The sequence below is a fragment of the Struthio camelus genome, chromosome 20 (genome assembly GCF_040807025.1).
Source record: "Struthio camelus isolate bStrCam1 chromosome 20, bStrCam1.hap1, whole genome shotgun sequence".
Lineage (NCBI taxonomy): Eukaryota > Metazoa > Chordata > Aves > Struthioniformes > Struthionidae > Struthio > Struthio camelus.
The window spans coordinates 7597402-7622538 of record NC_090961.1 but is presented as its reverse complement, the minus strand read 5'-3'; the positions used below and the strand labels follow the sequence as shown (position 1 = coordinate 7622538).

The 25137-nt window shown below is 66.5% G+C and overlaps 3 protein-coding genes across 6 annotated transcripts; 1 reads left to right on the top strand and 2 right to left on the bottom strand.

Moving 5' to 3' along the window:
* The first annotated feature begins 767 nt into the window (after positions 1-767).
* Positions 768-3752, top strand: PTRH1 (peptidyl-tRNA hydrolase 1 homolog). Of its 2 annotated transcripts, none has more exons than XM_068914840.1 (5): positions 768-816; positions 1447-1666; positions 2076-2175; positions 2960-3005; positions 3523-3752. In XM_068914840.1, exons 1-5 carry the CDS (start codon positions 778-780, stop codon positions 3712-3714), a joined length of 597 nt encoding a protein of 198 aa, XP_068770941.1. In that variant the 5' UTR covers positions 768-777; the 3' UTR covers positions 3715-3752. The 2 variants fall into 2 exon arrangements, with proteins under 2 accessions (XP_068770941.1, XP_068770940.1); XM_068914839.1 differs by having other exon boundaries at positions 768-843.
* Positions 3753-3880: 128 nt separating this feature from the next.
* CFAP157 (cilia and flagella associated protein 157) lies at positions 3881-7940 on the bottom strand. The gene is made up of 7 exons (XM_068915351.1): positions 7682-7940; positions 6762-6906; positions 6193-6448; positions 5828-5943; positions 5000-5147; positions 4618-4769; positions 3881-4451 (listed from the first exon to the last, which is right to left on the bottom strand). Exons 1-7 carry the CDS (start codon positions 7938-7940, stop codon positions 4091-4093), a joined length of 1437 nt encoding a protein of 478 aa, XP_068771452.1. The 3' UTR covers positions 3881-4090.
* Positions 7941-8576: 636 nt separating this feature from the next.
* Positions 8577-23711, bottom strand: CERCAM (cerebral endothelial cell adhesion molecule). 3 transcript variants are annotated; one of them, XM_068914990.1, is made up of 14 exons: positions 23339-23711; positions 17654-17723; positions 14347-14457; positions 13458-13575; positions 13148-13282; positions 12747-12951; positions 12534-12653; positions 12219-12295; positions 11869-11975; positions 11615-11747; positions 11397-11524; positions 11112-11315; positions 10296-10535; positions 8577-9111 (listed from the first exon to the last, which is right to left on the bottom strand). In XM_068914990.1, exons 3-13 carry the CDS (start codon positions 14418-14420, stop codon positions 10298-10300), a joined length of 1539 nt encoding a protein of 512 aa, XP_068771091.1. In that variant the 5' UTR covers positions 14421-14457; positions 17654-17723; positions 23339-23711; the 3' UTR covers positions 8577-9111; positions 10296-10297. The 3 variants fall into 3 exon arrangements, with proteins under 3 accessions (XP_068771091.1, XP_068771092.1, XP_068771090.1); XM_068914991.1 differs by lacking the exon at positions 23339-23711 and adding an exon at positions 21590-21699; XM_068914989.1 differs by lacking the exons at positions 17654-17723; positions 23339-23711 and adding an exon at positions 16811-17038.
* Positions 23712-25137: the final 1426 nt, after the last annotated feature.

The following is a 25137-nucleotide window of genomic DNA, read 5'->3' as shown; positions in this document are numbered from 1 at the left end:
ACCTCTCTGACGCCAGGCTGGCTCTCAGCAGCTGCCCGGGCTGGGGAAGGAGAGGTCTCCCCTCGCTCTGTCCAGGCAGGCCCAGCTGCCTGGGACCCCCTGCTGCCAGGCTATCCCAGCCCACCACCTCCCAGGGTTGCTAAGCAGGAACCCAGGCGGGTCGTTGCTAAGCAGGAACCCAGGCGGGTGCAGCCCAGCCAGGAGCCAGGGCACCCCAGGGAGGGGGGGCAGCACACAGCTCACTGTCCCCCAGGCTCACCCACACCCTCAGCGAGCATCCCAGTGATCCCCCAAAATAGGGGAGAAGGGGCAAGGGAAGGGCCAGGACACCCTGACAAGGGCAGACCACAGCCGAGGTGCTGCAGCACCATTGGCCTCACCTCTACCTCACACCCCGACCCACGGCTGGACCCCACCGGTGGGCCCAGGCACACAGGCAGCAGCTGGATGTATCAGCCCGCTGCAGCCAGGCGGCTGCTTCGCAGCGGCCCAGGCCCGGGAAGGGGCCGAGTAAAGGAGGCCGCAGCAGCCGGCTTGACCTTCACACAGGCCACCTCGACGGTTGGGCCTCAACCACCAGGGAGGGAGAGGGCATGCGAGGCACCCGGGGGGCCGGAGGGAGGCCAAGCTAGGCACCAAGGAACCCCCACCGCCAGCCCCCGCCCGCCCTAAAGCAAGATGGCGGCGCTGCCCTTAAGCAAGATGGCAGCGGCGCGCGGGGTGGGGCGGGGCGGCGGGAGGCGTGACGTGCTGCGGCGGGGGGCGGGGCGACGCGGCATGCAGGCGGCGCGGCTGGCGGGGCGCGCGCGGGCCCTCGTGAGCCGGGCGGGGCCGCGCGTCCTGGTGGGGGCGCGGGGGGGCGCGGGGGGGGGGGAGCGGGGCGGGGGGATCGGGGCTGGGGGAGCACCGGGGGATCGGGGCTGGGGGATCGGATTGGGGGGTTTGGGGCTGGAGGAGCACCGGGGGGTCGGGGCTGGAGGGGATCGGGTCTAGGGGAGTCCTGGGGGATCGGGTCTGGGGGGGAAATGGGTCTGAGGAAGCACTGGAGGATTGGGTCTGGAGGGGATGAGGCCTGGGGGAGCCCCAGGGGATGGGGTCTGGATGGGATCAAGTGTGGGGGAGCACTGGGGCATCAGGTCTGGAAGAGATCAGGTCTGCAAAGGATCGGGTCTGGAGATCTGGTCTGGAGGGCAAATGGGTCTGGGGAAGCACCCAGGGGATCTGGTTTGAAAGGGATCAGGTCTAACGGGAAACAGAGCCGGGGGAGCCCTGGGGGACCGCGTATGGAGGGGAGCGGGTCTGGAGGGGCTCAGGTCTGGAGAAGCAGCCGGGGATCTGGTCTGGAGGGGAGCGGGTGTGGCGTGAGTGGGTCTGGGGGAGCACTGGGGGATCGGGTATGGAGGGAGTAGCAGGCCTGGCTGACGGCCCGGCCGGGGTGCGGGGCAGGTGGCAGGCCTGGGCAACTACGGGCTGCGAGGGACGCGGCACAGCGTGGGCATGGCCGTGCTGGACCGGCTGGCCGGGCGGCTGGCGGTGGCCGACCGGTGGCGAGCGGACGGGCGGTGCTGCGCTGACGTAGCCGTGGCCACGGCGCACGGCGTGGAGCTGGTGCTGCTCAAGCCGCGGAGGCTCATGAACCTCAACGGGCTCAGCGTCGCCAGCGCCGGTGAGCAGCTCGGCATCGCCCCCGGGGACCAGCCCGACGGGGCTCGCGGGTCCCCAGGCTCCCGTGGGGCTTCTGCTACTTTAGTCCAGGGCCGCGCTTTCTGCCCTGGGTCTGCTGTACCCTCAGACCCCCCATGTAGGGCTTTTCTCTATACACCCACCTCCCCCTTGACTCATAGCTCCTCCTGGACACGGTCCGAAGCTGCTGGGTGGCCCCGGCAGTGCAGAGGAACCGGCTGGTTGCAGAGCAGCCCAGGCTCTTCTGCACACCACGCACCACTGGCCCCCGCTACAGCCCTGCTGTGTCCCCCTGCCTTGCAGCACAGGGTCCCTGCAGCCCCGCTCTGGGCCCGGGGCACAGTGAAATCTGTCTCCTGCTCATTTCTTGGGCCATATTTGTGTTTCCAAAGCCAAGATGTACAACATGGGCCCGGAAGACATTTACCTGGTTCACGATGACCTGGACAAGGCCCTGGGGAAGGTGGCGTTCAAGCAGGGAGGCAGCGCAAGGTATGGGAGAGAAGGAGGGGAGCACAATAATGTCGCAGCGGCTCTCTGAGCCGCTCCGGGTGGCCCAGGCTCTCTGCCTGTGCGAGCTGGTTTGGGGCTTTGCGGTGCCCCTCTGGGCACCAGGGCAGTTCTTGGCCCCATACCGCCAGCCTGCCAGTGCTTGCAGCCCCAGCGCCAAGCCCTGGGCCTGATCCCAGATACAGAGGCAACAGCTGGCTGGTTGGCCAGCCTCTCGATTCCTGTCCTGCTAGAGAAAAGGCAGGGAGCCTCCTGGAGGGGGCTGCGGGCTGGATCCAGCCCATCAGCTGCACCGTATGGACTTTATGTAGTACCCCAGGGCCTGATGCCTCCACTCTGCCAGCTCCAGCGTCAGCTCCTGAATCAGCCCCAAGACAACTTAGGAACTCTTTCGCTGTGGGCTGGGGGGGCTGATGGTGCTAGAAACTGAGAAATTGTTCCCATCCTGCTGCAGCAAGATTGCTCAAATTCAGCAGCTGCTGCCCAGAAGGGTATTGGGGCTCAGTCGCACATGCACCAGCTGCAGCAAGAGCCGAGACACGCAGAACGTGCTGTCCCAACCCTGCTTCCCTTCATTCCCCACTGCCGCCAGCCACTCTCAGCCCCGGGGAGTACAGACTTGCTTGCAGAGTTAGGGCGCAGGAGCTGCATCCCCTGGGTGGGACGGACCGTGTCCCCGCGTCCCTGCAGCCAGGGATCCCAAGCACCGTCCTGTGGCGGGGGGTCTCCCACAAACTAACGGTGGGTTTTGTCGTTCTCTCCCTAGGGGACACAACGGGGTCCGATCCTGCATCAGCGCTCTGCACTCCGACGTGAGTGGGCCCCTGGGGAAGGGGATCCGTCCTGCCCCTGCTTTGGTGCTGGCTTGTCATCCCCCCCGCGCCCCTGGACAAGCCCCAGCCCCCTTCCCTCGGCCTGCGCCTCCCAGAGGGCCTGACGTTGGCTTGGCCCCAGTCGAGGCCATGGAAACAATTAGCTCAAGCGGATCCGCCTGGCCTGGCAGCAGCCTGGGGCCCAGCAGAGCCCGACAAAAGCCTCTTCCCAAACTCCTGTTTTTTGGAACAGGGCCCGAAACAACCCCAGGGGAGCGTGGGGAGGCCCGTTTCCCTCACTGTCACCCGGCCCACCACCCCCGTGCAGCACTGTCCCTCGTCCCCTCGAGCCGCTCAGAGCCAGCTCTAGGGGCTCTGGGCTCCTCTCCCAGCCTCGGTGCCTCTGCCATCCTAATGTGCCTGGGGGGAGCTCCCCTCTGAGCCTGGCCGCTTCAGGTGCCTGCTGGTGGGGACCAGCCACCAACAGCTCCTCCAGGCACTCTTTTTTCCTCGACAGGAGATGACACGGCTCAGGGTCGGCATCGGGCGGCCGGAGGGCGAAACGACGGTGACCTGCTACGTCCTGGGCCCGTTCAGCAGCAGGGAGCAGGAGGTGCTGCAGCAGGTCCTGGCCCAGGCAGCCGCTTGCCTGCTGGAGCACATCCTGCAGAGGAGAGCGCCCAGAGGAGAGCCAGGGGACAGGGGGTGACACTAACCCTTGAGGACCTGTGTGGATGATGGATAGGGCACTCTGAGCTCTCCTGGGTGACCGTGGTGCCGAGCAGAGTGGGGTTTGCCAGGCATCCTGGCAGGACACTAGGACAGTCCCATTCCAGCCCCATTCTCTTCACCTGTACGGATCCAGTCGGCTTCTTTCGCAGCAAACCTCTGCTTTATAAGGCAGTTTTGCACAGACGTGAAATAAACCCACAGCCCCAGCTCTGCCCTGCTCCTTTGCCTGCAGGGCAAGGTCCCGTTGTGCTCTCCCCTGCGCTGCCAGCTGAACTCTGGCCACCCCTGAGCGCTGGGCTCGCCCTGGCTGGAGCTTTGGGTATCTTCCTGTCCGTCTCACGGGCTATAATTCATCATGGGCTGTAGGCACAGTGCAAATGTGGCAGATAGGGGACATGGTTGGGCTCTCTAGGGCTCAAATCCATGTTCATGTCCCTGTTCCCACAGCCCAAGCTGGAGGGAAACTTCAGAGGGAAAGGGATGAGCAATGGGAGCCTGACAACCCCTGTGAGGGGTCCTCCAGCTCTGCCTGGTGCCTCACCTTCAGGTTGCGGCAGGGGCACAGGCGGTTCCAGAAGGGGTGGCCCATCAAGGTGGCTGGAGCCTCTCAGTTTAGGCATGAGGTGGGATACAAGTAGCTGCATCCTGAAGGGCTCCTTGTTAGAGATTGCAGGGAAGGCTTTTGGGGGGAAGACTGGCTGCATAGTGCTGGAGCTGCAGGGCCAGATGGGAGAGCAGGCACTCAGGGAAAGAAGGGGACGGAGGCAACGTGGCCCCAGTTTGCAGGGTTTGACCCCTGCAGAAGGTGCCTTAGCAGGGCCCTGCTGAATGTGCCAGGAGGAGGAAGGCTGCATGCGTGCCAGAGAGGGGTGCAGTGTACCTCCTTTTGGGTGCATTTAGTTCACAGGTCTTGCTATCCTTCTTCAAAGCCAGCAGCACGCTCTCCACTGGGGACTTTTGCACCTGCTGCATCATCAGCAGGTTCCGCAACCTGGCCCAGTGCAAGGATTTTCCCATCTTCTCTGGTGGCCTCTGCACAGGGACAAGAGGGAATTGGTGTGGGTGCCTGCTGTGATAACCGCTGGGCTCCAACCCAGCAGGGTACAAGGCAAAGTCACTGGTTCCAGTGGGATCCTCGTGGCTATTGCCTGCCGAGGAAGACAGGATCACTGGCATACAGAGACGGAAGAGGTGTGAGGTGGGGCACAGCTGTGCCATCACAACTGGTGTGGCTGGGGAGGGACCGCCACGCAGCCTCTCACCTCCCTGAGGTCCTGGCTGCTGGCTCTGCCCTCGCTCAGAATACTCTCCACGCTCCCCATGCGCCTCATCGCCTCTTTCAAGGCCCCAGCCTGGCGGTGCTGTTCAGACATTGCCTTCCTTGCCTTCCCCCATGAGGCCTCCTGGCAGCTGCGGGAGGTAGGCAATACCATGCAGGTGCTGAGCCTGGCCAGGCTGGGGGCCAGAGTCGGTGCCCCCCGCATGGCCAGCTCTGCCTTTCTGTGCTTCCTCTGCTGCAGCTCTTTGGAGCTATCTGGCTTTCAGGAAAACGCTGATCTCGGGGGGCTTTAGCAAAGGTTTGGGGGGGGGGGTCCTTTTTGAGTGGTGCGTCCCTCTTTTCACCCTCATGGTGAGTTTCGTGTTTTGACGTCTGTAGGCTCCAAAACCACTTTGGCCTTGTTAAAAACAGTGGAAATCAAGAGCCGCCTGGAATTTTATACCTCACCAACACACAAGATCTGCTCACTGAGCCGAAGCAATTGGCTGGGAAGTTTCAGGGCTGTCCTCACAGTTTTGGAGTTAGATTTTTTTTTTCTCCAAAACACTGGCGTTTTCAACAGTTGGGGAAATTCTGGCTCCTCCTGGCAAGATCTGTTGTAGGTCTCATGCCAGACAGGGCAGCCCAAGGAACAGTTTCTCCCCACACTAGTGCTGCTTCCCAAAGGCCCTGGGCTCTACTTGGCAGGTCCTGTCCAAGTTACTTAGGCCTGCGAGGTCTGCTGGGTCCAGCACCGCAGAGAGAGCAGCCTCTCACCCACCTCCCAGCAGGCGCTGGAACAGACCCAGGAGCCTTGCTGGGTCACACGTACCGCAGCATCGCTGCTGCCTCCTTCAGCTGCTCCAGCTGGCCCTGGACCTTCTTCCACTCGCTCTCGTCCCCCAGCCCCTGGAGCATCTCACATAACGTGGTTAGTGTCGAGATTACCTGCGACCAGGAGATAGGCAAGGAGGCAGAGGACAGATATCCCCAGCCTCCCATTACCTCTCCACCCCTGCCACGCTACCCTTGCTACACTTGCTTCCCCTCCTGCGCGCTGTCTCCACGCCACAAAGCTGCTCCAGTGCTCAGAGAGCCCCAGTACCAGCTCGCCAGGGAGAGGAGGACAGACACTGCACGTGGCTGTGTCAGCCCCTTTGCTGCCCAGCAATCCCTCCCCCGGATGGGGGCTGGGACCTTGCGGTTGCAGATCATGCGCCTGGCCATCTCCTTCTCCCTGTCCTCCAGGAGATCCACTTGCATCTTCAGGTCATGTATGACTGCCTGGAGCTCTTCGTTATCCTTCAGGAGGTCCCTGTTGTAGCTGTTCAACCTGCCCAGCTGGGCCCTGAGGGCCACGTTCTCCTGGATGACCTGTTGGGTGGTCTCGGACATGCTCCTGTGAGCCTCACTTGCCAAAGTTTCCACCCGCTGCTCCATCTCCTTCATCAGGCTGTGGGGAAAAGGGGGCACAGCCCGCCAAACTGTAGGTGAAGGGAGCAGCCCACGTCCGCAGGGCTACGGCTTGCAGCTACCCCCAGGTGTACCCACTGCCATGCCAGGACGGGGGCTCACTCCATCCCTCACAACACTTGCTGGAGCACCTCCGTGTCACCCACTCTTCCAGCCCCAATTCCCCTGACAGCCTTGGCAGCCTAGGAAAGCGCTTGCCCACATCCCCAGCTGCAGGGAAACTGAGGCACAGCAAAGTGACAGGAACAGGCAGGAAGAGGACTTAGGGAAGCTTCTCTCATCCCCAGACAGACCTCTCCTTGTCCAGCATTGCTTTCTGCTCCAGGATCTTGACTATGACCTCATGCTTCTCCTCCTCCTTTTTCAGTTGCTCTTCCAGCAATGTGATTTTGGCCTTGAGCTCTCCCTTTTGTAACCCGAGCTCTTCCACCTGCTCACCTGCCAAAGAGACCCCGAGCGGTCCCTCCCGCCAGGCCTGCTGCGGGGTGCCAAGCAGCTGCACCCACCCTGGGGATCGTGGCAACCAGGTGTCCTCAGCACCCACCCAGCTGCTAGTCCGGTGCCAAAAGGGGCAGCCAGGTGCCAGGCAGGGGTGGAGCGAGGAGGTGGCACTAGGGGCCTGGCAGGGAGCTCAGCTCTCCCCCAGCTGCCCCGGACGAAGGTCGGTGGCAGCATTTCTAAGGAAACCGCTCCTCCACCCCAGGCAACCCTCGGTTTTCAGCCGAACGCTGCCCTGCGGAGCGCTTGCTTGCTCCGGAGAGCTGAGGTTCAGCACGGCACGCGCCGCCTCGCGAAAAGCACACGCCTCCCCTCCGAATCGGGCCACAGACCCGACACAAGCTGGCGCCCGGCGGGCCTCAGCTGCACGCGCTGGTGCTCAAGCCGGTGTCAGGCTTTTGGCTCCAAGGCCAGACCCTGTGCTGGCACCATCCGCGCAAATCGCTCCCGTCAGCGTCGGCTGGGTAGGGCTCTGCCCCAATGCCGCCCCGGGGGCCTTCCGGCTGCGACCCCCCCGCCAGCGCCACCCCCAGCCCGGAGCCCCCTCGGCCTGCTCTGCCCCGGACGAGGCGGCAGGCGGGCTGGGGTGGGGGGACGCGCGGCAGGGAAAGGCGCAGCGGCTCGGCCTCCCCTAGCCCCGAGGAGGAGCGCGGGGCGCGAAGGAAGGAGGGAAGGGCAGGGGGTCCGACGCACTCCCCCCCCCCCCGTGTGTTACTTAGCAGCGATTTCTCCGCCGTGAGCTTTTCTTGGAGCTCCTGGGAGACGCGGTACGCCTCGGCCAGCTGCGCCTCCAAGGCCTCCCTGTCGGGCTCCTCGGGCTCCTCGGGCTCCTCGGGCTCCTCGGGCTCCTCCAGCAGCGGCTGGCGGTTGCGGAGGGCGGCGACGCCGTCCTGCCACCGGTACAGGGCCGCCAGCCGCACCACCTCCGCCTGCCGCCGCCGCTCCTTCGGCGGCACGGCCTGGCCGCTCGCCATCGCCCGGCCCTTCCGCTGGCGCCCGCCGGCCCCGCGAAGGACGCCCCGGCCGAGGGCCGCGCCGGGCCGGCTGCTCCCCCTCCCCGGGCGACGCGCGGCCGCCGGGGCCCCGGCTCCGACCTCCGCGGCAACGGCCCCAGCGCTCCGGAGGCGGGTGGCCCGGGGGCAGCCCCCCCCCCCCAGCCCGTCCCCGCGCGCGCCACAGGAGACACTCGCCCCCCCAGCCCAGCTCGGCCCCGCGCCACCTCCGCCAAGCAAGGGGACGCTTCCCCACCACCACCACCACCCCACTCCATGAGGCGTTTCCCCCCCCCCACCATGCAGCCCTCCGCCCCACGGGACCAGCTTGCCCAGTTTAAAGCCCTCAGCGCACCAGCGCAAACCACGCCACCACGACGCGCCGCTCTCGCCCCCGGCGCGCGCACGGCCAGCCTCTGCCCCCAGCCCCCGGGAGGGCGAGGGAAGCACCGACACGCGGCACCACGGCGGCTCCCTCCTCCTCCCACCCCGCTTTCCTCCCTCCCTTCCCCCTTGACGGATCTTGCCCCCAGGCGGGACCACCCGGACGAGGGCCACGCTGGGGAACCTCACGTGGGGCAACGCTGCCCAGCGCAGCAAACCTCCCGGCACCGCAGCTCAAATAAAGTCCGGTTTAATCCTCCCTGGGCTTCAGCCCCAGTGCGTCGCCGGCAAGGGACAAGCCCAGATGGTGGCAAGAGCAAAGCCTGCCACCTCGTGAGCGACCCCCCCCGCTTTCTCCAGCACCCACAGATCCACGGGCAACGTCCAAGGAATAACAAAAGAACGGTAACATACAGCCCCCGGCTCGACCGGCTCTCGGAAAAACACCCTCTAAAGTCCAGACTGGCAGGAGAGGGTGGAGTTTCGTATTGCTCAGGACCGTCCTGCCCTCCCAGGGGGATGTGTCCCCAGGGAGGATGGAGCATCGTGGTCCACAGGTCCACAAGTCCCTCCATCGAGCACAGAAAGAGCTCTGGGGTCTTGCTCAGAGCCCTTGGGACAAATCGGTGTCGAGGCCCGCCACGTGCACGGTTCGAAGGACCCTGGGGGGATCCAGCCAGGGCAGCTGTGTCTCTCAACCATGAGGGGGCAGGACCAGCTGTGGGGCAGTGGCCCACGACGTTCCCACCTTGGTCACAGTGTCACATCCCTAGGAAGAAAGGAAAAGCACCGTGTTAGCGCTTAAGGCCAAGCTGGTTGCAGAGAAACAACCAACCCCTGCTACCCCCATCAGTCCTGCCTTCGATCCCGGGGCCGCCGCGGCCCTCGATGCCAGCAACCCGCCACGGGCGACCGCCTGCTGAGCCCATTGCGCTGGGGCTGGAAGCTCTTCCCACCTTCCTCCTCTCAGGCTCTTCCACCAGCCAGCCAAGGTCACTTTGCACAGCTGGCTGTGAAAAACCAAACTCCCCGGACGCCGCAGCACGCACCACCCCAGATCTGCCCCCACACGGGTCCAGGCGACACCAATGCCGGGGAAGAGCTGCCCGGCAGCTCCCAGCAGGGCAGGAGCGAAACGGGGCACGGCCAGCGTGTTAACCCCCAGCACCCCCCGGGCTGCCCCTGCCCTCCGACGCGTTCGCGCCTGGAATAAAGGCCAAGGGCGGACCGTTTTCCAGCCTCCCCCGGTCTGGCTGCTCTCGGGGCGGTTGTCGCTGCCAACACTAGCAACCTCAAACAGCAGGACCCTGTCAGGGAAAGTCTGACCCAACGTTAACCATGGCAGTGCCGCCTTCGGGCGCAGCAAGCACTGGAGCTGGCATGCTCGTCTTCCCGCCCAGTCTCTCCCTTGGAAATACAGCCCTGGAAGCAGGGCAGCAGGCATCTGTTTTAATACGTGCGGGAGAGAGAGGACCTTCGGGGTGAAACGTGCCCCTACAAGATGCCTCCAGCACTCTTCAAACTAGGGTGGCTTTTGCAGAAGGTGAAGGAACTTCATCCCTTCCTCGCTTGACTGACAGGGGAGAGAGGCACAGAGATGGGAAGAGCAGGAACGTGGTCTCCTGCTCTCCTCTAGCCCCACTCAGGACACCTGGGTCCCCACCAGTGACTGCACTGCCATGAGCTGTGCCCTCGCCCTCTCCTGCCTCAGTTTCCCTGCCTGGAAGAGAAGGTGCCTTGTCGCAGCTTCCTGGTGCTTTGAGTCCGACGGGAAGAAGGGGGAGAGTCAAGCAGCGAAAACAAACTGGGAGGCTGTGACGCATCCAGACGCAACGCTCCCAGGGAGAAGCTTTCCGGCTGCTCAGCCCCCCACCCGTCTCCTGGCCAGCACCACGTGAGCCGGCGGCGAGGAGGAAGGGATCGCACACGTGTCCTGCCAGAGGCCTCGCTCACCGTCAGAGCTCGTCGCGGGTGGCCGAGCGCAGCGAGGGGCCCGCACCGCCCCGAGCGTCCTTCAGGGTTTTCTGTGAGCCGTTCCAGCCCGTCTTCTTGGAGTCGTCATCCCAGATGGTGGAGGTCTCCGTGTCGCTCAGCCAGTTGGTGTCCCCGGCGTAGTGGGTGGGATACACCAGGAGGGGGTGAGCCGAATACACCAGCAGGTCCCGCGGGGCAAAGTGCCGCTTGTAATCCTCGCTGGGGAAGGCAGAGCAGACCCAGGAGAACAAATCCCAAGACAGAGCGTGGCTCGGTGGAGAAAAAAGGGCTGAAAAAGCAGTTCTGACCACCTGGGGCTGGGGAAGCCACTGGCCGGGGCAGGCGACGGGGAGGAAGACGGGGCACGGTGGACGCTTGCCGCGACGCTGGGAGAAGGGGTGCCGGGAAAGGCAACGCGCCCGGCTGTGCGGCCCCCTCCCTCCTCCCCGGCTCCGAGGGAACGTCTCCAACGGCGGCCGCCCCGAGGCCCGGCCACCTTAAAACGCGCTGCCCCTCCGCCAGCCTCCCCTTTCCACCGCTAATCCCTCCGTTTTGCCATCTTGCCCCCTCGGCGGGGTCCCGGCCCCGCGGGCCGCTCCCCCCGGCCCCGCGCCGGCAGAGGGCCGTTTTCCAGCAGCCGGCGGCCAAGCGGCGTCCGGGGGGGAATGAGCTCATAGGCGCAGATGTTTTCCTTCGGCATGAGCGCCGCCGGAGCGGTCGGGACGGGACGGGATGGGGGGGGGGGGGAGACGGGCGGTGAAGAAACAACGCGCCCCGCGGCCCCCTCCTCCTTACTTGGGGTGCTTGTCGTACATGATGGGCAGGAACTCGTCCACCGGCAGCATCTTGGAGAGGGGCTCGGCGGCCAGCAGCTTGCGGGCGCCGCGGCGGGAGATGGCGTAGGCCAGGGTCCAGTAGGAGTAGCCGGCCACCACCAGGTTTCGCACGCCCTCCACGGGCGCCTCGTCCTCGGCGTTCACCTGCTTGCGGCCCAGGTAGCTGCGGGGGCAGCGGGTGAGGCCTGAGGGCCAGTGCCGGGCCCCGGGTGGCCCCCCGCGCCGCCCCCCCGGCCCCGCGTACATAAGGTCCCAGTCGCGCTGCGCCCGCTCCAGCTCCTCCATCAGCTGCTGCAGCCGCGCCGGGAAGGAGACCTCGAAGCGCACGTCGTCCTCGAAGACCACCGAGCGCTCCAGCCCCCGGGAGACGATCTGCGGGGCGGCAGGGCGTGGGGTGGGGGGGCGTCAGCCCTGGCGGTCCCAGGCGAGCCCGGCCCGCCGGAGCCCGCCTCGGCCCCGTACCTCCTGCCAGACGCTGTAGTGGCTGAGGAAGCAGCCGACTTCGCCCTTGGTGAGCGTGCGGCCGGAGAAGGGGTCGTAGTAGCCCGGCAGGAGGTCTACGCCCAGCACCTTGATGTCGCTGCTGTTGAGGGTGCTAGAGGCGAGGGGCCGCGTGGGCGAGCCGCCCGGAGCTGCCCACACGCCCCCTTCACCGCCTGCCCCGGATGAAAGCGGGGGCCGAGCCCTCGGCCGGCTGTCCCCGTCGGCGCGGTCACCTGCCGTCCACGGCGTCCACCACCCGCGGGGCGATCTCCAGCTCCCGCAAGGAGTCCAGCATCCGCCGGCGCCGGTCTGGCCTCCGCACCAGGTTGATGAGGAAGATCTAGGGAGGAAGGGGAGGGTCCGGCCAAGTCGGGCACGGCGCCCCGCGGCCACGCGAGGAGGCTCACCCACCGGGCCGTGGCGGACGAGGGGCGACAGGGACAAAGCACGCGGCCGTGGGGAGCGACCCTGCCACCGCGCTCGGTGGGGAGATGCTCAACGGCAGGACGCGGCAGGGGAGCAGGAGGAGGGACCGAGGACACGCAGACGCCAGAAGGGACGTGGGGGTCCCTCGGGCACTTACCTCGTCGAAGCCCATCTTGGTGAGGGGCTTGGGCAGGAGGGAAATGTGTCTGGAGCGCTGCATCGGGGGGCCGTCCACTGCGGGGAGACGGGACGCGGGGCTGGACCTGCCTCCACGCGGCCGGAAAGCCCTGCCGCCGCGGGGACCGACCCCGGCCGGCAGCATCCCCAAGCCAACGGAGCCAGGGAGCCCCACGCGGCGTCGACAGGCAGCAGGGCCGCTGGGATCCCTGCGGGGCTACGGGCAGCATGGGGACGAGCCCCAGCTCGGGGTAGGGGGACATGCCCAGGGGGCAGTTCACCGGCAGGCGCTCACCCATGGCTTCCAGCGTGAGATGCACAAAGTTGACGCGCTCGTCCTCCAGCGTCTGGTGGGCCTTCACGGGGACGTTGATGTAGCCGAAGCGCTGCTGGTTGCACACGTGGACCTCCACGCCTGCCGGAGAGGGTGGGTGAGCCCCCTGGGCCAACAGCCCCACCACCCACCCCAGAGCCACCATGACCCTCCCACAGGCCACCAGTGCCTCACCGGCAGCCTGGCACGAGTAGGCGAAGACAATGATATCATCAAAGGACCAAGTGTAGTTGGGGTGGGGAGGGTAGAAGGCCAGCTGGGATGTCTCCTCCTTCCGCAGGTCGATCAGGAACGTGGCGTAAACCATGGGGACAGCAAAGCAGCCCACGCGCTGGCGGTTCTTGGTGGGGAAGTAGTCAGCTGTCCGGCGGTAGTACCCCTACGACACACACCGGCGTGACACCTCGACCATGCCCGCGGGCTCCTCCATCCTACGCTACAGCACACAGCAGCAAGGGGAGCCGCAAAGATGCCGTTCCTGAGGATACGGAGCGGCATGGGGCTGGGGAAAACACCAGTGGGGCTTTTCGGGGCGAGCAGCAGCCCCATGCAGCGAGCCAGACGCCATAGCGTACCTGGGGTGTTATCCCACACCAGAAGTTGGAGTAGTAGGTCTGGGAGTCCAGCATGGGGGCGACCACCGACTTGTTCTGCGCCATGAGGAACTTGAGGGTCTGGTTGTTGGTCAGGATGCTGTCTGTGTCCACAAACTAGGGGCAAAATGCACATCCCAGACGTCTGGATCTGCCACCCCCGGCCATAACTCACGTTTGCCACCTCCAACACTGCAGCATTTCCCCAGAGCTGGGGGGGGGGACCCAGGTGGCTCTTGGGGGAGGGGTGTCTGGGGCAGGGTCCCTCTCGTCCCATTCCCACTTTCCTCACCAGGATGTAATCAGCTCGCTGCTCCCGGGCGAAGGTCAGAGCCTCCTGCTTGAGCCGCATGAGGTTTTCGTAGCGCTTGTCGCTCCAGTGCTTGGGACCGAGTTCGTCAGGGTACGAGCTGCGGCGGGGAAAGCAGGGGTTAACAGCGGTCGCTGGGAACATCTAAACTCGGTGCGCACCGCGTGCCGGCTGGCTGAGTCAGCTCAGCCCGGGGAAGCATCTGCTTCTCTGCAGGCTCGTTCTGGCAGTTGCCGCGCTCGGGAGCAGAGGGATTGGGTGGGTGCCCTCTCCCGGCCCCGGGTCCCTGCGTCCCTGCGGGCGGTGTGGCTCCACGCGGTTCCCCGAGCAGGGAGAGGGGGAGAAATACGAGCCCGGCGCGGCTTCACCTCGGGTTGGCTTCCCCGGCAAACGCATTCCAGCCGGAGGGGCCGGGTGGAAACAGGCTCTCGCTGTCTGCAGCTAGGTACGGGGCCTCCCGCCCCGAGCGGGCCTGCGCCGGGGCGGCCCCACGCCGCCGGCTGGGGCTCCCGAACCGCGCTGCGCCGGCAGCTCCGAGGGATGCATGCAGCCCAGGTACCAGGCTGCGCGAGGGACGGACCTCCGCCATGCCAACGGATCAATGATTTTCAATGCCACCAGCACGCCAGTGCCTAGACCCTGTCCTAAATCAGGCCAGGACCGCCCCAGACTGGAGGAGGGCGATGGAGCATCTTCTGCAAAAAGCTCTGCAGGGGTCAAGCACCCCCCACGTAAGGGAACGCAACAGCGAGAGGCTGAAGGAGGGAGCGCGAGGCGCCCAGGTCTTGCAGCCTGCATCTCGCAGCCAGCCCCTGCTCCGGGCTTTCCCTGGGAGCCGAGCAGGGAGCGGGATGGGGCCCTGCAGCCTCACCTGGGCTCCTCCTCCGCCCGCCAGTGCACCGAGTGATAGTCCTTCCCCACGGCCGCGAGCCATTCCCGCAGCATCTCCGTGGTGTTGTCCGAGTTGTGGTCCGTCACACACCTGGAGAAGAGGCAGAGACATCAGCTCGGCCCCGCATCCTGGCCCCAAACCGGCCTCCGCCATCCTGTGGGATTCGAGGAGGTCCCTGTGCGGAAAAGGACCGGACGGGGCTCAGCGCCACCTCGTTACGAACGTGCGTCGTCGCTCCAGCGAGCAGCCAGGCAGCGAGACCAGGCTCCTGGCTCTAACACGCAATGCGCAAGCCGCCCGGCCGCCGAGCGCCTCGGCTTCCCTCCGCGCAGCAGGGCTTTGCCCGCTACGGGGACGGCGGGGTTCGAGGCAACAGGCAGGTTAGCCCGGGTGCACGGGGGTCTCGCTCGGTGCTGCAGCAGGACATCACAGCGCCCGACTCCAGACGGCACCGGCGGCCCGGCGACGCAGCTCCCCCTTCGAAGGGCGACGAGTCCCCCTTCCCAGCGCCATAAACGCTTTTAGAGCCGAGACACTGACAGCAGCAAACGAAGGAAGCGGGATTTGCTCAGAAAATTAACGTGTAATTTGAAGTAATCACGACTGCGCTTGCAAGAGAGGGAGCGCAGAGGGGTAATTGCTTCCAAATTGCTGCCTTGCTGGCCGCAGCTCCGGCCAGGGCACGCCGGCCCGGGGCCGCTGGCTCTCGTTTCTGCTCGGCCCATCCTTCTCGCAGGCTGAAATTAGCTCATGCCGAGCTTCGCCTTTCCAGTCCCAGCCTGCCACTCCGGACGGGCGCGGGCCAGGGCAGAGGACGGATGCTGCCTCCCCGGCCATCGGCGCACCACGTTGCACCCACCCGGGAGCTGCTCGGAGGGGAGCACGCTGGCGGCGACCCCAGAGTCCCCAGCTCCCCCTGCGAAGGGGCCCGAGCGGCACTAGCAGCCTGTGCTTTGGGGGGCTGGCACAGCCCCCCGAGCCGCTCCACGGCGCCTGGGGCCGGAGCCGTTGGGGACCCCCGGGACCAGGGCAGAGCCGGGGCGGCCGGCTCCCGCGTCCCGCTCGGGCTCCCAGGCAGGGCAGGGCAGCGGCGCAGAGACACGCGCAGACGGCAAAGAAATCGGATGCTCTTTAAAAGCGCCATACGGCCCTGCCGGCCGGAGACTCCGGGGGGCCCCGGCGGAGCGGGCGCGAGGGCCCCTGCCCAGCACCCGCTGGGTGACTCCTGCCAGTCCCTAAACATCCTTCACCCCTGCCCGCCGGGACCCTCGTCCCTGGGCAGCCCCTGCCTTGTCCCCCCCCTTCCTTTAAAAGCAGCTGGAGAAAAGTTTCGGAGGAGCTCAGGCAAGAAGCTGCAAGGCCGGGTGAAGCGGAGGGGTGGGGGAGCCTCTGCTCCCGGCCGCCCCCAGCACGGTAAAGGGCTTTGGGGGATCCTTGGGAAAGGGGAAGGACGCGGGGGGTTGGGGGGCAGCGTTTTGGGCTGATGTGGGTAGCGTCCCCCCCGATCTCCAGGCTCCCTTCCCCTCGCTGGCCCCACAGCTTTGGGAGGGGAAAAGGGGGGGCTTCCTGCCCCCATGGTCGGAGGGGCAGCGCCATGGGGCAGCCCACCCAGCCCCCCCCATGGTGCCCAGCGGGTCCCCCATCCCACGCAGTGCCACCCCGCACCTGGCGCATCCCCAGCTCCCAGCAGGGCAGCTACAGGGATCCCTGTTACCCACAGCGGTCCCCCTTTCCCCCCAAGGGACCCCATCCCCCCGTGCCCTCCAAGGATCCCTGTTACCCCCCAAGAGTCCCCGCTGCCTGCACGGTCCCCCCAAGCTGCCTATTACCTCCTCCCCAGGCCCCTCAGGGTCCCTGTTGCCCCCTCACCCCTTCTGTGGTCCCTGTTACCCTCACAGTCCCTCCAGGACCCCTCGTGTCCCACAGGGTCCCTGTTACCCCCACAGTCTCCCACGGTCCCCCCAGGATCCCCATATCCCACAGCGTCCCTGTTACCCCCCATGGTCCCTCCAGGACCCCCATGTCCCACAGCGTCCCTGTTACCCCCCATGGTCCCTCCAGGAGCCCCGTGTCCCACAGGGTCCCCTGTTACCCCCCATGGTCCCTCCAGGAGCCCCGTGTCCCACAGGGTCTCCTGTTACCCCCCATGGTCCCTCCAGGACCCTCATGTCCCACAGGGTCCCTGTTACCCCTGCTCTCCCCACTGTCCCCCCCAGGCTCACTGTTACCCCTGGGTCCCCATATCGTACAGCGTCCCCATTACCCCGGAGTCCCCCTTTCCCCTTAGGGTCCCTCCAGGGTCCCCACTGCCTCCCTAGTCCCCTCAGGGTCCCTGTTACCCGCACGGTCCCCCTGAGGTCCCCATCACCCCCCGGGGTCCCCGGTCCCCCCGGGATCCCCATCACCCCCCGGGGCCCCCGCGGCCCCCCGGGGGCCCCCTCACCAGAGGGCGATGCTGCCGGCGGGGAAGTCCATGCGCTCCAGGGCGCCGAGGCAGTGCGGCAGCGAGTGCTGCGCGTTGCGGGCCAGCAGCGCCAGCACCAGCCGCGGCGGCGGCGCGGGGCCGGGGGCGGCGGGGGCCGCGCCGGGGCCGGGGCCGGGGCCGGGGGGGGCCGTGCCCGGGGCCGAGCCCCGCAGCAGCAGCAGCAGCAGCACGAACAAGGCGCCGAGCGGCCCCGCGGCGCCCATGGCGGAGCGCAGCGCAGCGCGGCGGCGGCGGGCGGGGAAGGGGCGGGCCGCGCCCGGGCTGAGACCCGGCGCACTCAGCGCACCCCCCGCCCCCGGCCCGGCCCCCGCTGTTCTCCCTCCCCCCCCCCCCCCCCCCCGCCGCCGGGACCCCCGCTGCGGCGCGGCCCCACCGGCCGCAGCGGGCTGCGCACCCGGGCGCGGGGGAGCCCGCCCCCCGCGTACCCCGCGTTTTACCCCCCCCTCCCCCCAAAAATGATTTTTAAAGAGCCCCAAATCCCCCGCTTCCCGGCCAGGCAGGGAGGGGGCCGCCGGCAGGCGGCGAGGCCGGCTCCCGGCGGCGGCAGCGCGGTGGCCGGGGCGCGGGGGCCGCCCGAGGCAGGCGTGCGGCGCGTCCCAGCTCCAGGCAGCCCCGCGGCCTTCGCAACATCTGGCCAAAACCGCTGCTTCACCACCAGCGCCGTAAACAGCGTCCGCAGCCGCCCGAGCAAGCGCCGGCTGGAAAGCGGGCGCAATCCCCGGGCGAAACGGCGGCGGCTCGGCCCAGCGCCCCTTGCCAGGGGGTCGCCAGGGCCCTGGAGAGGAGCAGGGGCGGCCAAACCTTGGCGGCGATCCCGTCCGCTCTCGCGCCGTCTCCCCGCACCTCGGCTTCGCTCGGCTCCTGGCGATCTCTGAAAAGGCACCAGACATATAGCGGTGAAGGGGATGGGGCTGGGGAGGAGGAAAATTTCCAGCAGCCCCCTGGGCAGAAACAGAGCCCCAGAGCAGAAGCGGTGAGAGAGAAAAGGCTGAACGCGGCCCGCATCCCGCCTGGGACGCGCTGGGGCCGGGGCGCCGCGTTTCCTTCGTCCCTGCCGCTCGCCCCGAGGCGGCCGGCGGCTCCGGCCCGGGAAGGCAAACGCAGCGCGCTGGCAGCGGTCGCCGGCCTTCCCCAGCCCACGGAGGAGCAGGGCTCGAGCGGAGGCTCGTTCGCTGCCCCTCGGGCTCGTTAGCGCAGGTCTGACGGCGCGGAGCAGGGCGGGCAGCGCCTTTCCCTGCCGCTGGGCCCGGGTCGGCGCTGGGCTCGGGACTCGGTTTCCCCATCTGCAGTCGGGGATGGGGAGACCGCAGGGCGGAAGCACCGGCAGGCAGCGCCCTCGTTACCCGTGGCTAATCACGCGCCGGGGCAAGTGTCGGCGACCTGGAAACGGGCACTTCTAACCCTGCTCTGGACCGGCATCAGCATCCCCGGGGCTGAACGATGCTCCGCGAGGCGACAGCAGCGGGATTTACACCGGGCTCCCGGGGACCCTAGCAGCTCCAGAGGGGTCCCCTCACCCAGGGGTGCTGGCGGGTGGCCCAGGGCGGCTGGGAGAAGAGCGGGGACCTCTGCCAGGGCTGCCCCGGGAGGTCCCGTCCCTGCAGGCCCGGGAACCCTCCTCCCCGTGCGCGGCCGGCTGCTGCCATCTCCCGGCGCCGAGCGCGGCTGCCGCCGCACGCCAACCCGGCCTTGCCGGGGCGCAGCGGGCGCTGGGAGCCCGGCCCCAACCCGGGGCCAGCCGGGCCCGGGCCTCGGGGTGCCGTCCCGTTTGCAAGATGCCAGCTCCCCTCCCAGCGCCCCGGGGACGCTTCCGACAGCGGCGGTCCGGCGGCCGCTGACGGCACCCTGCGGGCCCCGAGGGTCCGCGCAGGGCAAGCACCGAGCCTGCAGACTGGGAGATCAGGCAGCAGCCCCCCCCCTCCACCTCCCTTTTGCCAGGCGAGGGAGGGGGGCAGCAGTGCTGCACCTGCACCCCGCCGTGGGGAAACTGAGGCACAGACAGACGAAATGACTAGCACACAGACGCCGGAAACAGGCAGCAACCAGCACGAGAACGACGGACCCTGCGCCTTGCCTTGCGCAGCTGAAAGCACAGTTATTCCTAGGAGGGAATAATTACAATTTTCCCCCTTTTTTGACAAAGATGAAGAAGATAGAGTGGACGACGCCTGTGCCTGGGTGCACCCGGTGTGCATATAACATCCCACACACACACACCACCGTGCAGCTCTGCACACACAGCATCTGCACACCCACCCACGTACACCCACCCACCCACGCACAGCATGTGCACACATGTACCCCTATGTGCACAAGTGCTGCATGCACACTCTGCATGCACACACACGCGCGCACACACACACACACACACACACAGCATGTGCACAAGTGCTGCATGCACACTCTGCATGCACACACACGCGCACACACACACGCACACGCACACACACACACACAGCATGTGCACAAGTGCTGCATGCACACTCTACATGCACACACACGCGCACACACACACGCACACACACACACACAGCATGTGCACAAGTGCTGCATGCACACTCTGCATGCACACACACGTGCACACACACGCACAGGATGTGCACAAGTGCTGCATGCACACTGCATGCACACACACACACACACACACAGAGCATGCGCACACATGTACTGCCATGTGCACAAGTGCTGCATGCACACTCATGTGCACACACACACACACACACACACACATGCACAGCACGTGCACACACATACCCCCGTGTGCACATGAGCTGCACGCACACTCTGCATGCACACACACCCGCACACACCCACACACACCCTGCATGCGCACAACATGCAATGTCTGCACCCACACTGCTCGCACACACAGATCACGCACATGCACGCGCACCACGTGCACATCCCAGGCCGGCTGCCTCGGGCTCCTAGCGTAGCTCACGCACGTTACTAGAAGTCACCTTCAGCCCGCCGCTCAGCTGCGCTTTACATGACCTCCCTGCCAGCAAATTTTGGCTGCACAACTAAGCAAGCACGCGCACGCGTTCAGGTGGTGGCCGAAGCTTGCTGCCGGCGCACCCCCGGCGTGGTCCTCGAGGGCGCCGCTCGCCCACGCCGTCCGCGCCGCGCGCCCGGGCCGCGGGCCGTCACCGGCTCGGTGGCACCTGCAAGACCAGCAGTGGCATGAGACACGCTGGCTGCAGCGGAAGCCGTGCAGCCCCCCCGCCCGCATCCCCCCGCCGGGGAAGCCCCTTCCCACCCCAGCGTCTTGACTACTCGTGTTTCAAGCCTCCGCCTCCGCGGAAAGGCTGTCAACGTCTTTGGGGTTTGGTTTTTTTTTTAAATTTTTCATTCCAACTCTTCGTGCAGCCCTGGCGGCCGGCGGCCGGCGGCCAGGCGCTGAGCGTGCCCGGGGATGCTGGCCGGGCTCTGAGCCGTGCCGAGCAAGGTCTGCGCAGGGCCGACCGGCCCGGCCCGGCCCGGCCCAGGGACCGGCAGGTGGTGCCCGCGGCCCGGCCTCGCCGCTGGGCGCAGAATTGGGCCCGAGCAGGCCAGCGGGAGCTGGTCCAGCCCAGACATCCCGCTGCATCCCGCCGCCAGGAGCAGCCGGCAGCGATGTCCCCAGCTCGCTGCAGAAGGACGTGCCGGGGGGGGTGATCGGGCACCCCAAATCCGCCGGGCACGGCCCCAGCCCTCGCCGGCACCGTGGCAGGCGGATCCACAGCAGCACTGAGCTGCGCTGGGCCTCGGAGCCCCCCGAGACGGGGGTGAAGCGCCCTCCCGTCCCACAGAGCCGCTAGCACTGGCTGACGTTTCCGTCAGGGCAATTTGTTTTTTTGAGGAATAAAGTTGCTTTTGGAGCCGGGGCTGGGGTTTTCATGCCATTTCCAGCCTCCTTTCTCCACCCTTTCCTTGATATTTTCTAAGTTTTTCATCAAAACCTTTGAAAAAGCCCTTGGTTCCCAAAAACGTCACCTTTTCCTGATTTAAAAGGCTCAGGCTAGGTTGCAGAAAACCAAAAAAAAAACCCCATACACTGAAAAAAAACCGCAGAGAGTGTGTATGTGAGCGGTGGTGGAGGATGGTGGGGGGGACAAGTCCTCCAACCTGCCAACACCCTCGCCTTAAACCTATCTCGCGTGTTCAAACTGCGCCTTGCCAGCGCGCGCCCGCTGCCGCGGCCTCCGCTTATGCGGCGGGCTGAGACCCACCGAACTCATTGCAGCCAACGCGCCTCGCTGCGGCGCACGGGCCGCGCGCCAGGCGCGGTGAGGCAGCCGGCGCCCCGCGCGGTCCATCCAGCTCGCTGCTAAACCCACCGCCTTTCGCCGGCAGCCGGGCGTCCCCGGGCGCCGGGTGTCCGACGCGAGCCGGGCGCCACCAGCCCCGGGGCCGGGGGGTAGGAGGGCGAAACCCCCTTCCGCCACCCCGGGGGCGCAGGGACGCCTGGCCCTCGGCCCCGCCGGCCGGCTTCGAGCAAGGGCAAATGGAGGAATCGGGGAGAAATTTGGGGCGGCGGGTCCCGCTCCCCGGCCCCACGCTCTGCCCCTCTCCGGAGGGGCTGCCCCGGCCGGGAGCTGCCGCGGCGGGACGGGCGTCCCTGGGGCTCGCTGACCCGTGCGCTGCCGGACCCGCCGCCGCCTCCTCCCTCCCCTCCCACCCACCAGGATTTCGGTGGGTCCCCGTCCGAGCCCGGGCAGCTGTGACCGAAAACAAAGCTGTCCCCAAGCACAATACCCTTCTGTGCGTTCCCAGATGCTGACCGCTGGGGTGGACGGCGGCCCGGCCGCGGCCATTGAAGGGCCGTGCCAGGCCCCTGCTGGCAGGGGACAATGTTGGCAGTGATGGAGAGTAGGTATTTCAAAAGGTTTTGTTTTTCGGCTGACCCGCCGAGCCGGCGTGACCCCGCAGGCCCCCACCCACCCGTGCTCCTCCGTCCCAATAGAAACCGGCCACATTCCTGACCTCGGGGGGGAAAAGTTTAAAAACTCCTAGCGAGGAGACAATAACGGTGTCATGGCATTGATTTAGGAGGGACTCTTTCCATCACAAAGGCGAGACAAAGGCGCTCGGCGCTGGGAAAGGGCCTTCGGCTCCCGGCTCAGGAGCGGGGCTGCGTTATTGTGCACCGGGAGCTGTCCTTATGGGCAAGGCGGTGGCGAACTGGCTCCTATCAGGTCCCACCGGGTCCTACCAGGTCCCATCAGGTCCTACTAGGTTCCACTAGGTCCCATCAGGTCCTACCAGGTCCCACTGGGTCCCATCAGGTCCCACTGGGTCCCACCAGGTCCTACCAGGTTCCACCAGGTCCCATCAGGTCCTACCAGGTCCTACCAGGTCCCACTGGGTCCCACTGGGTCCCACTGGGTCCCACCAGGTCCTACAAGGTTCCACCAGGTCCCATCAGGTCCTACCAGGTCCCACTGGGTCCCATCAGGTCCCACTGGGTCCCACTGGGTCCCATCAGGTCCTACCAGGTCCCACTGGGTCCCATCGGGTCCCATCAGGTTCCACTGGGTCCCATCAGGTCCCACTGGGTCCCACCAGGTCCCATCAGGTTCCACTGGGTCCCATCAGGTCCCACTGGGTCCCACCAGGTCCCATCAGGTCACCCTGGGTCCCACCAGGTCGCACTGGGTCCCACCAGGTCTCATCAGGTCACACTGGGTTCCACTAGGTTCCACCAGGTCCCACCGGGTCTCATTGTTTCCCATCAGGTCCCACTGGTTTCCACCTGTTCCCACCAGGTCCCACTGGGTCCCATTGGGTCCCACTGGGTCCTACCAAGGCCCATTGGGTCCCACCAGTTCCCATTGGGTCCCACCAGGTCCCATCAGTTCCCACCAGGTCCCACCGAGTCCCACCAGGTCCCACCAGAGCTGCCGTCCCAACCCTGGCGCCCACCCGCAGCCCTCCCCACCGCAGGGACGGGGGCCCCCCAGGGACCAGGGCTGGTGCCTTCACGGGGTGTCATCGTCACGGGGGGGGGGGACCGGCCGCGGCCGGGACGCGGGGTCCCTCCATGGACCCTCGAGGGCCACCTGCACGTCAGCCGCGGGGCAGCTGGGGGCTTCGGCTGGGCCTGGCCGCCCGCCCGGGCACCCGCGCGTCACCTGAGGAGCGGGAGGGCCGCCGTCCGCACCGCCTTGCCCGGGGCAGGGGGGGTGGTGGGGGGGACCAGCCGCCCCCCCCCCGGGTCCTGAGCTGACCCCGAGGGACGAAGCCTCTGCGGGGACAAGTCCCCCCGGGGGGCCCGAGGCCGATGAGCGGCTCCTCTGTGCGCGGCTCAAAGGGGCTTTGTGCGCCCCGGGGCCCGCGGGCGGCCGGAGCCGCCGGTGCCGCGCGCCACCCGCCGGCCCGGGCCCCGGCGGCCTCGGACGGCCCCCCGCGCCGGCCCCGGCCCTCACCCCCCAGCCCGGCCCGGCCCGGCCCCGGCCGCCCCCCGGGAAACGCCAGGAAAGGGGCTCGAGAAGGCGCCCAACTTACGGTGTGCCCTGCCCGCCGAGCTCGGCCGCGTCGCCGCCGGCCGCCCAGCGCCGAAGGGCTCTGACGCTTTATTTTTTGTAACAGGGGAAATATTTTTCTCCCGTCGCTGGACGGATCTTCTGAAGCCAAAGCTGGAAACAAGTTCATTGGCCTTTTTTTTTTTTTTTTGGTTGTTTTTTTTCCCCTCTCTCGCTCTCTCCTTGCCCTATATATATTTTTTTTTTGTTCCTGGCAGCCTCCGGGAGGAAGGCAGCTGCCAAGGTGATGCTTTTCGGAAAGAGGGGGACGGCTGCTGAAAGAGGCATTCAGCGCTCGGCCGGCCTGGGAGACGGCGGCGGGGCCGGCGGGCGCCCGGCGGCGCAGGGGAAGGGGCGGCCGGCGGCGGGTGGAGGGCAGCGGCGGCCCCGCGGCCGCCCGCCGCCTGAAACCGAGAGCCCCGGCCGGTTTTTTTCCAGGGTGAAATTTCATTTGCAGACGACTCGCGCCGCCGCCGCCGGCTGGATGCGGCCGGGCTCTGCAGCAGAGCGCGAGCAAATTCCTGCCAGAGCCAGCCGGGCTCTGAGCTAGCCGCTCAGCGCAGGCGCTCGGCCTACATCTCTCTTTATATATATATATATATGGTTTTTTTTCTTTTTTTGCCCTCTCTTTGGGCCCAGATACGCCCGGCACGTTATTCCGGGAAGCCCGCGGAGGCTCCGCGGCCGGGCGACGGCGATGGTGCCGGCGGCGCCCCGCTCCCGCCGGCAGCCCGGCCCCGGCTCCCCAACCTGCCCTCGCCGCTTTTGACTCTCCCCTGCGCGTTTAGTTTAGACACTTGTCAGGTTGGTACATAAAGGAGGTGGCAAGATCAAGCCGATCTTTTCATCAGTGTGGGAAAAAGTATTTCGCTAATCCATATTTATTGGTGTTAAGGAGCCGGGGGGAAGGGAGCGATACCCCGACGGTCAGGAGCAAAGGACAGAAGGGACAGTTTAAGGCTGCCCTTTTCGGAGGGGGGTCACATGTCACCAAAATCTTTTGGTTGTCTCTGGATTGGTTACATTCTGTTCTCTTTTTTTCAATTGAGGTTGCCAAGCAACTGGCTAAGACCAGCCAAGATATTTTCTTTATTACAAGTGGAGCAGAAAGCAGCAAGGAGGAGAGAGATAAAAAAAAAAGGGGGGGGGGGGGAGAAGAGAAGAAGTTTAGACAATTCGCATTTATAGGATCACATAACTTCATTAACTCGGCCCGAGATTTGGGGAAGAGAGTTTAAAAGGGAAAAAAGGGGGGGGGGAATAAAAATAAAAATAAAAAAAGGGCTGGGGAGGGGGGAGAGCGTTTAGGAATTAAAGCGAGTTAAAAGGCCGGCAGGTCCAGCGGCTAAAACAATGCCGGCGTGGCCGGGAGCGCCGGCGAGGGCTTCCCCCCGCGCGCGGGCCCAGCGCCGCCGAAGGGATGCCTCCGACTTCCCGAAGGCGCCGCAGGTCCCGGGCGACCCTTTGCAGCCGGCTCAGGGTCCCCGAGTCGTTACTGATGCTTTTTTTCGTCGTCCCCCCCGCTCCCCAAAGCCTGATTTCTTTTGATTTTCACACTCGCAGGAAAGGGCTTTATTATTAATAACGCGGGCGAGGAGGCGTAAGGAGGCAGGCGGGAGGGAGGCGCGCGCAGCACGTTCCCGCGCCCGGGGAGCCCGGCCTCTCCGGCACGCACGCACGCACGCAGCCGAGGTTTCCTCCCCGCAGGCACCGCTTGCCCCCGGCCGCGGTGCGGGGCCCGGCTGCCCGGGACGCCAGCATGCTTCCCCGCGGTTTCGCCTC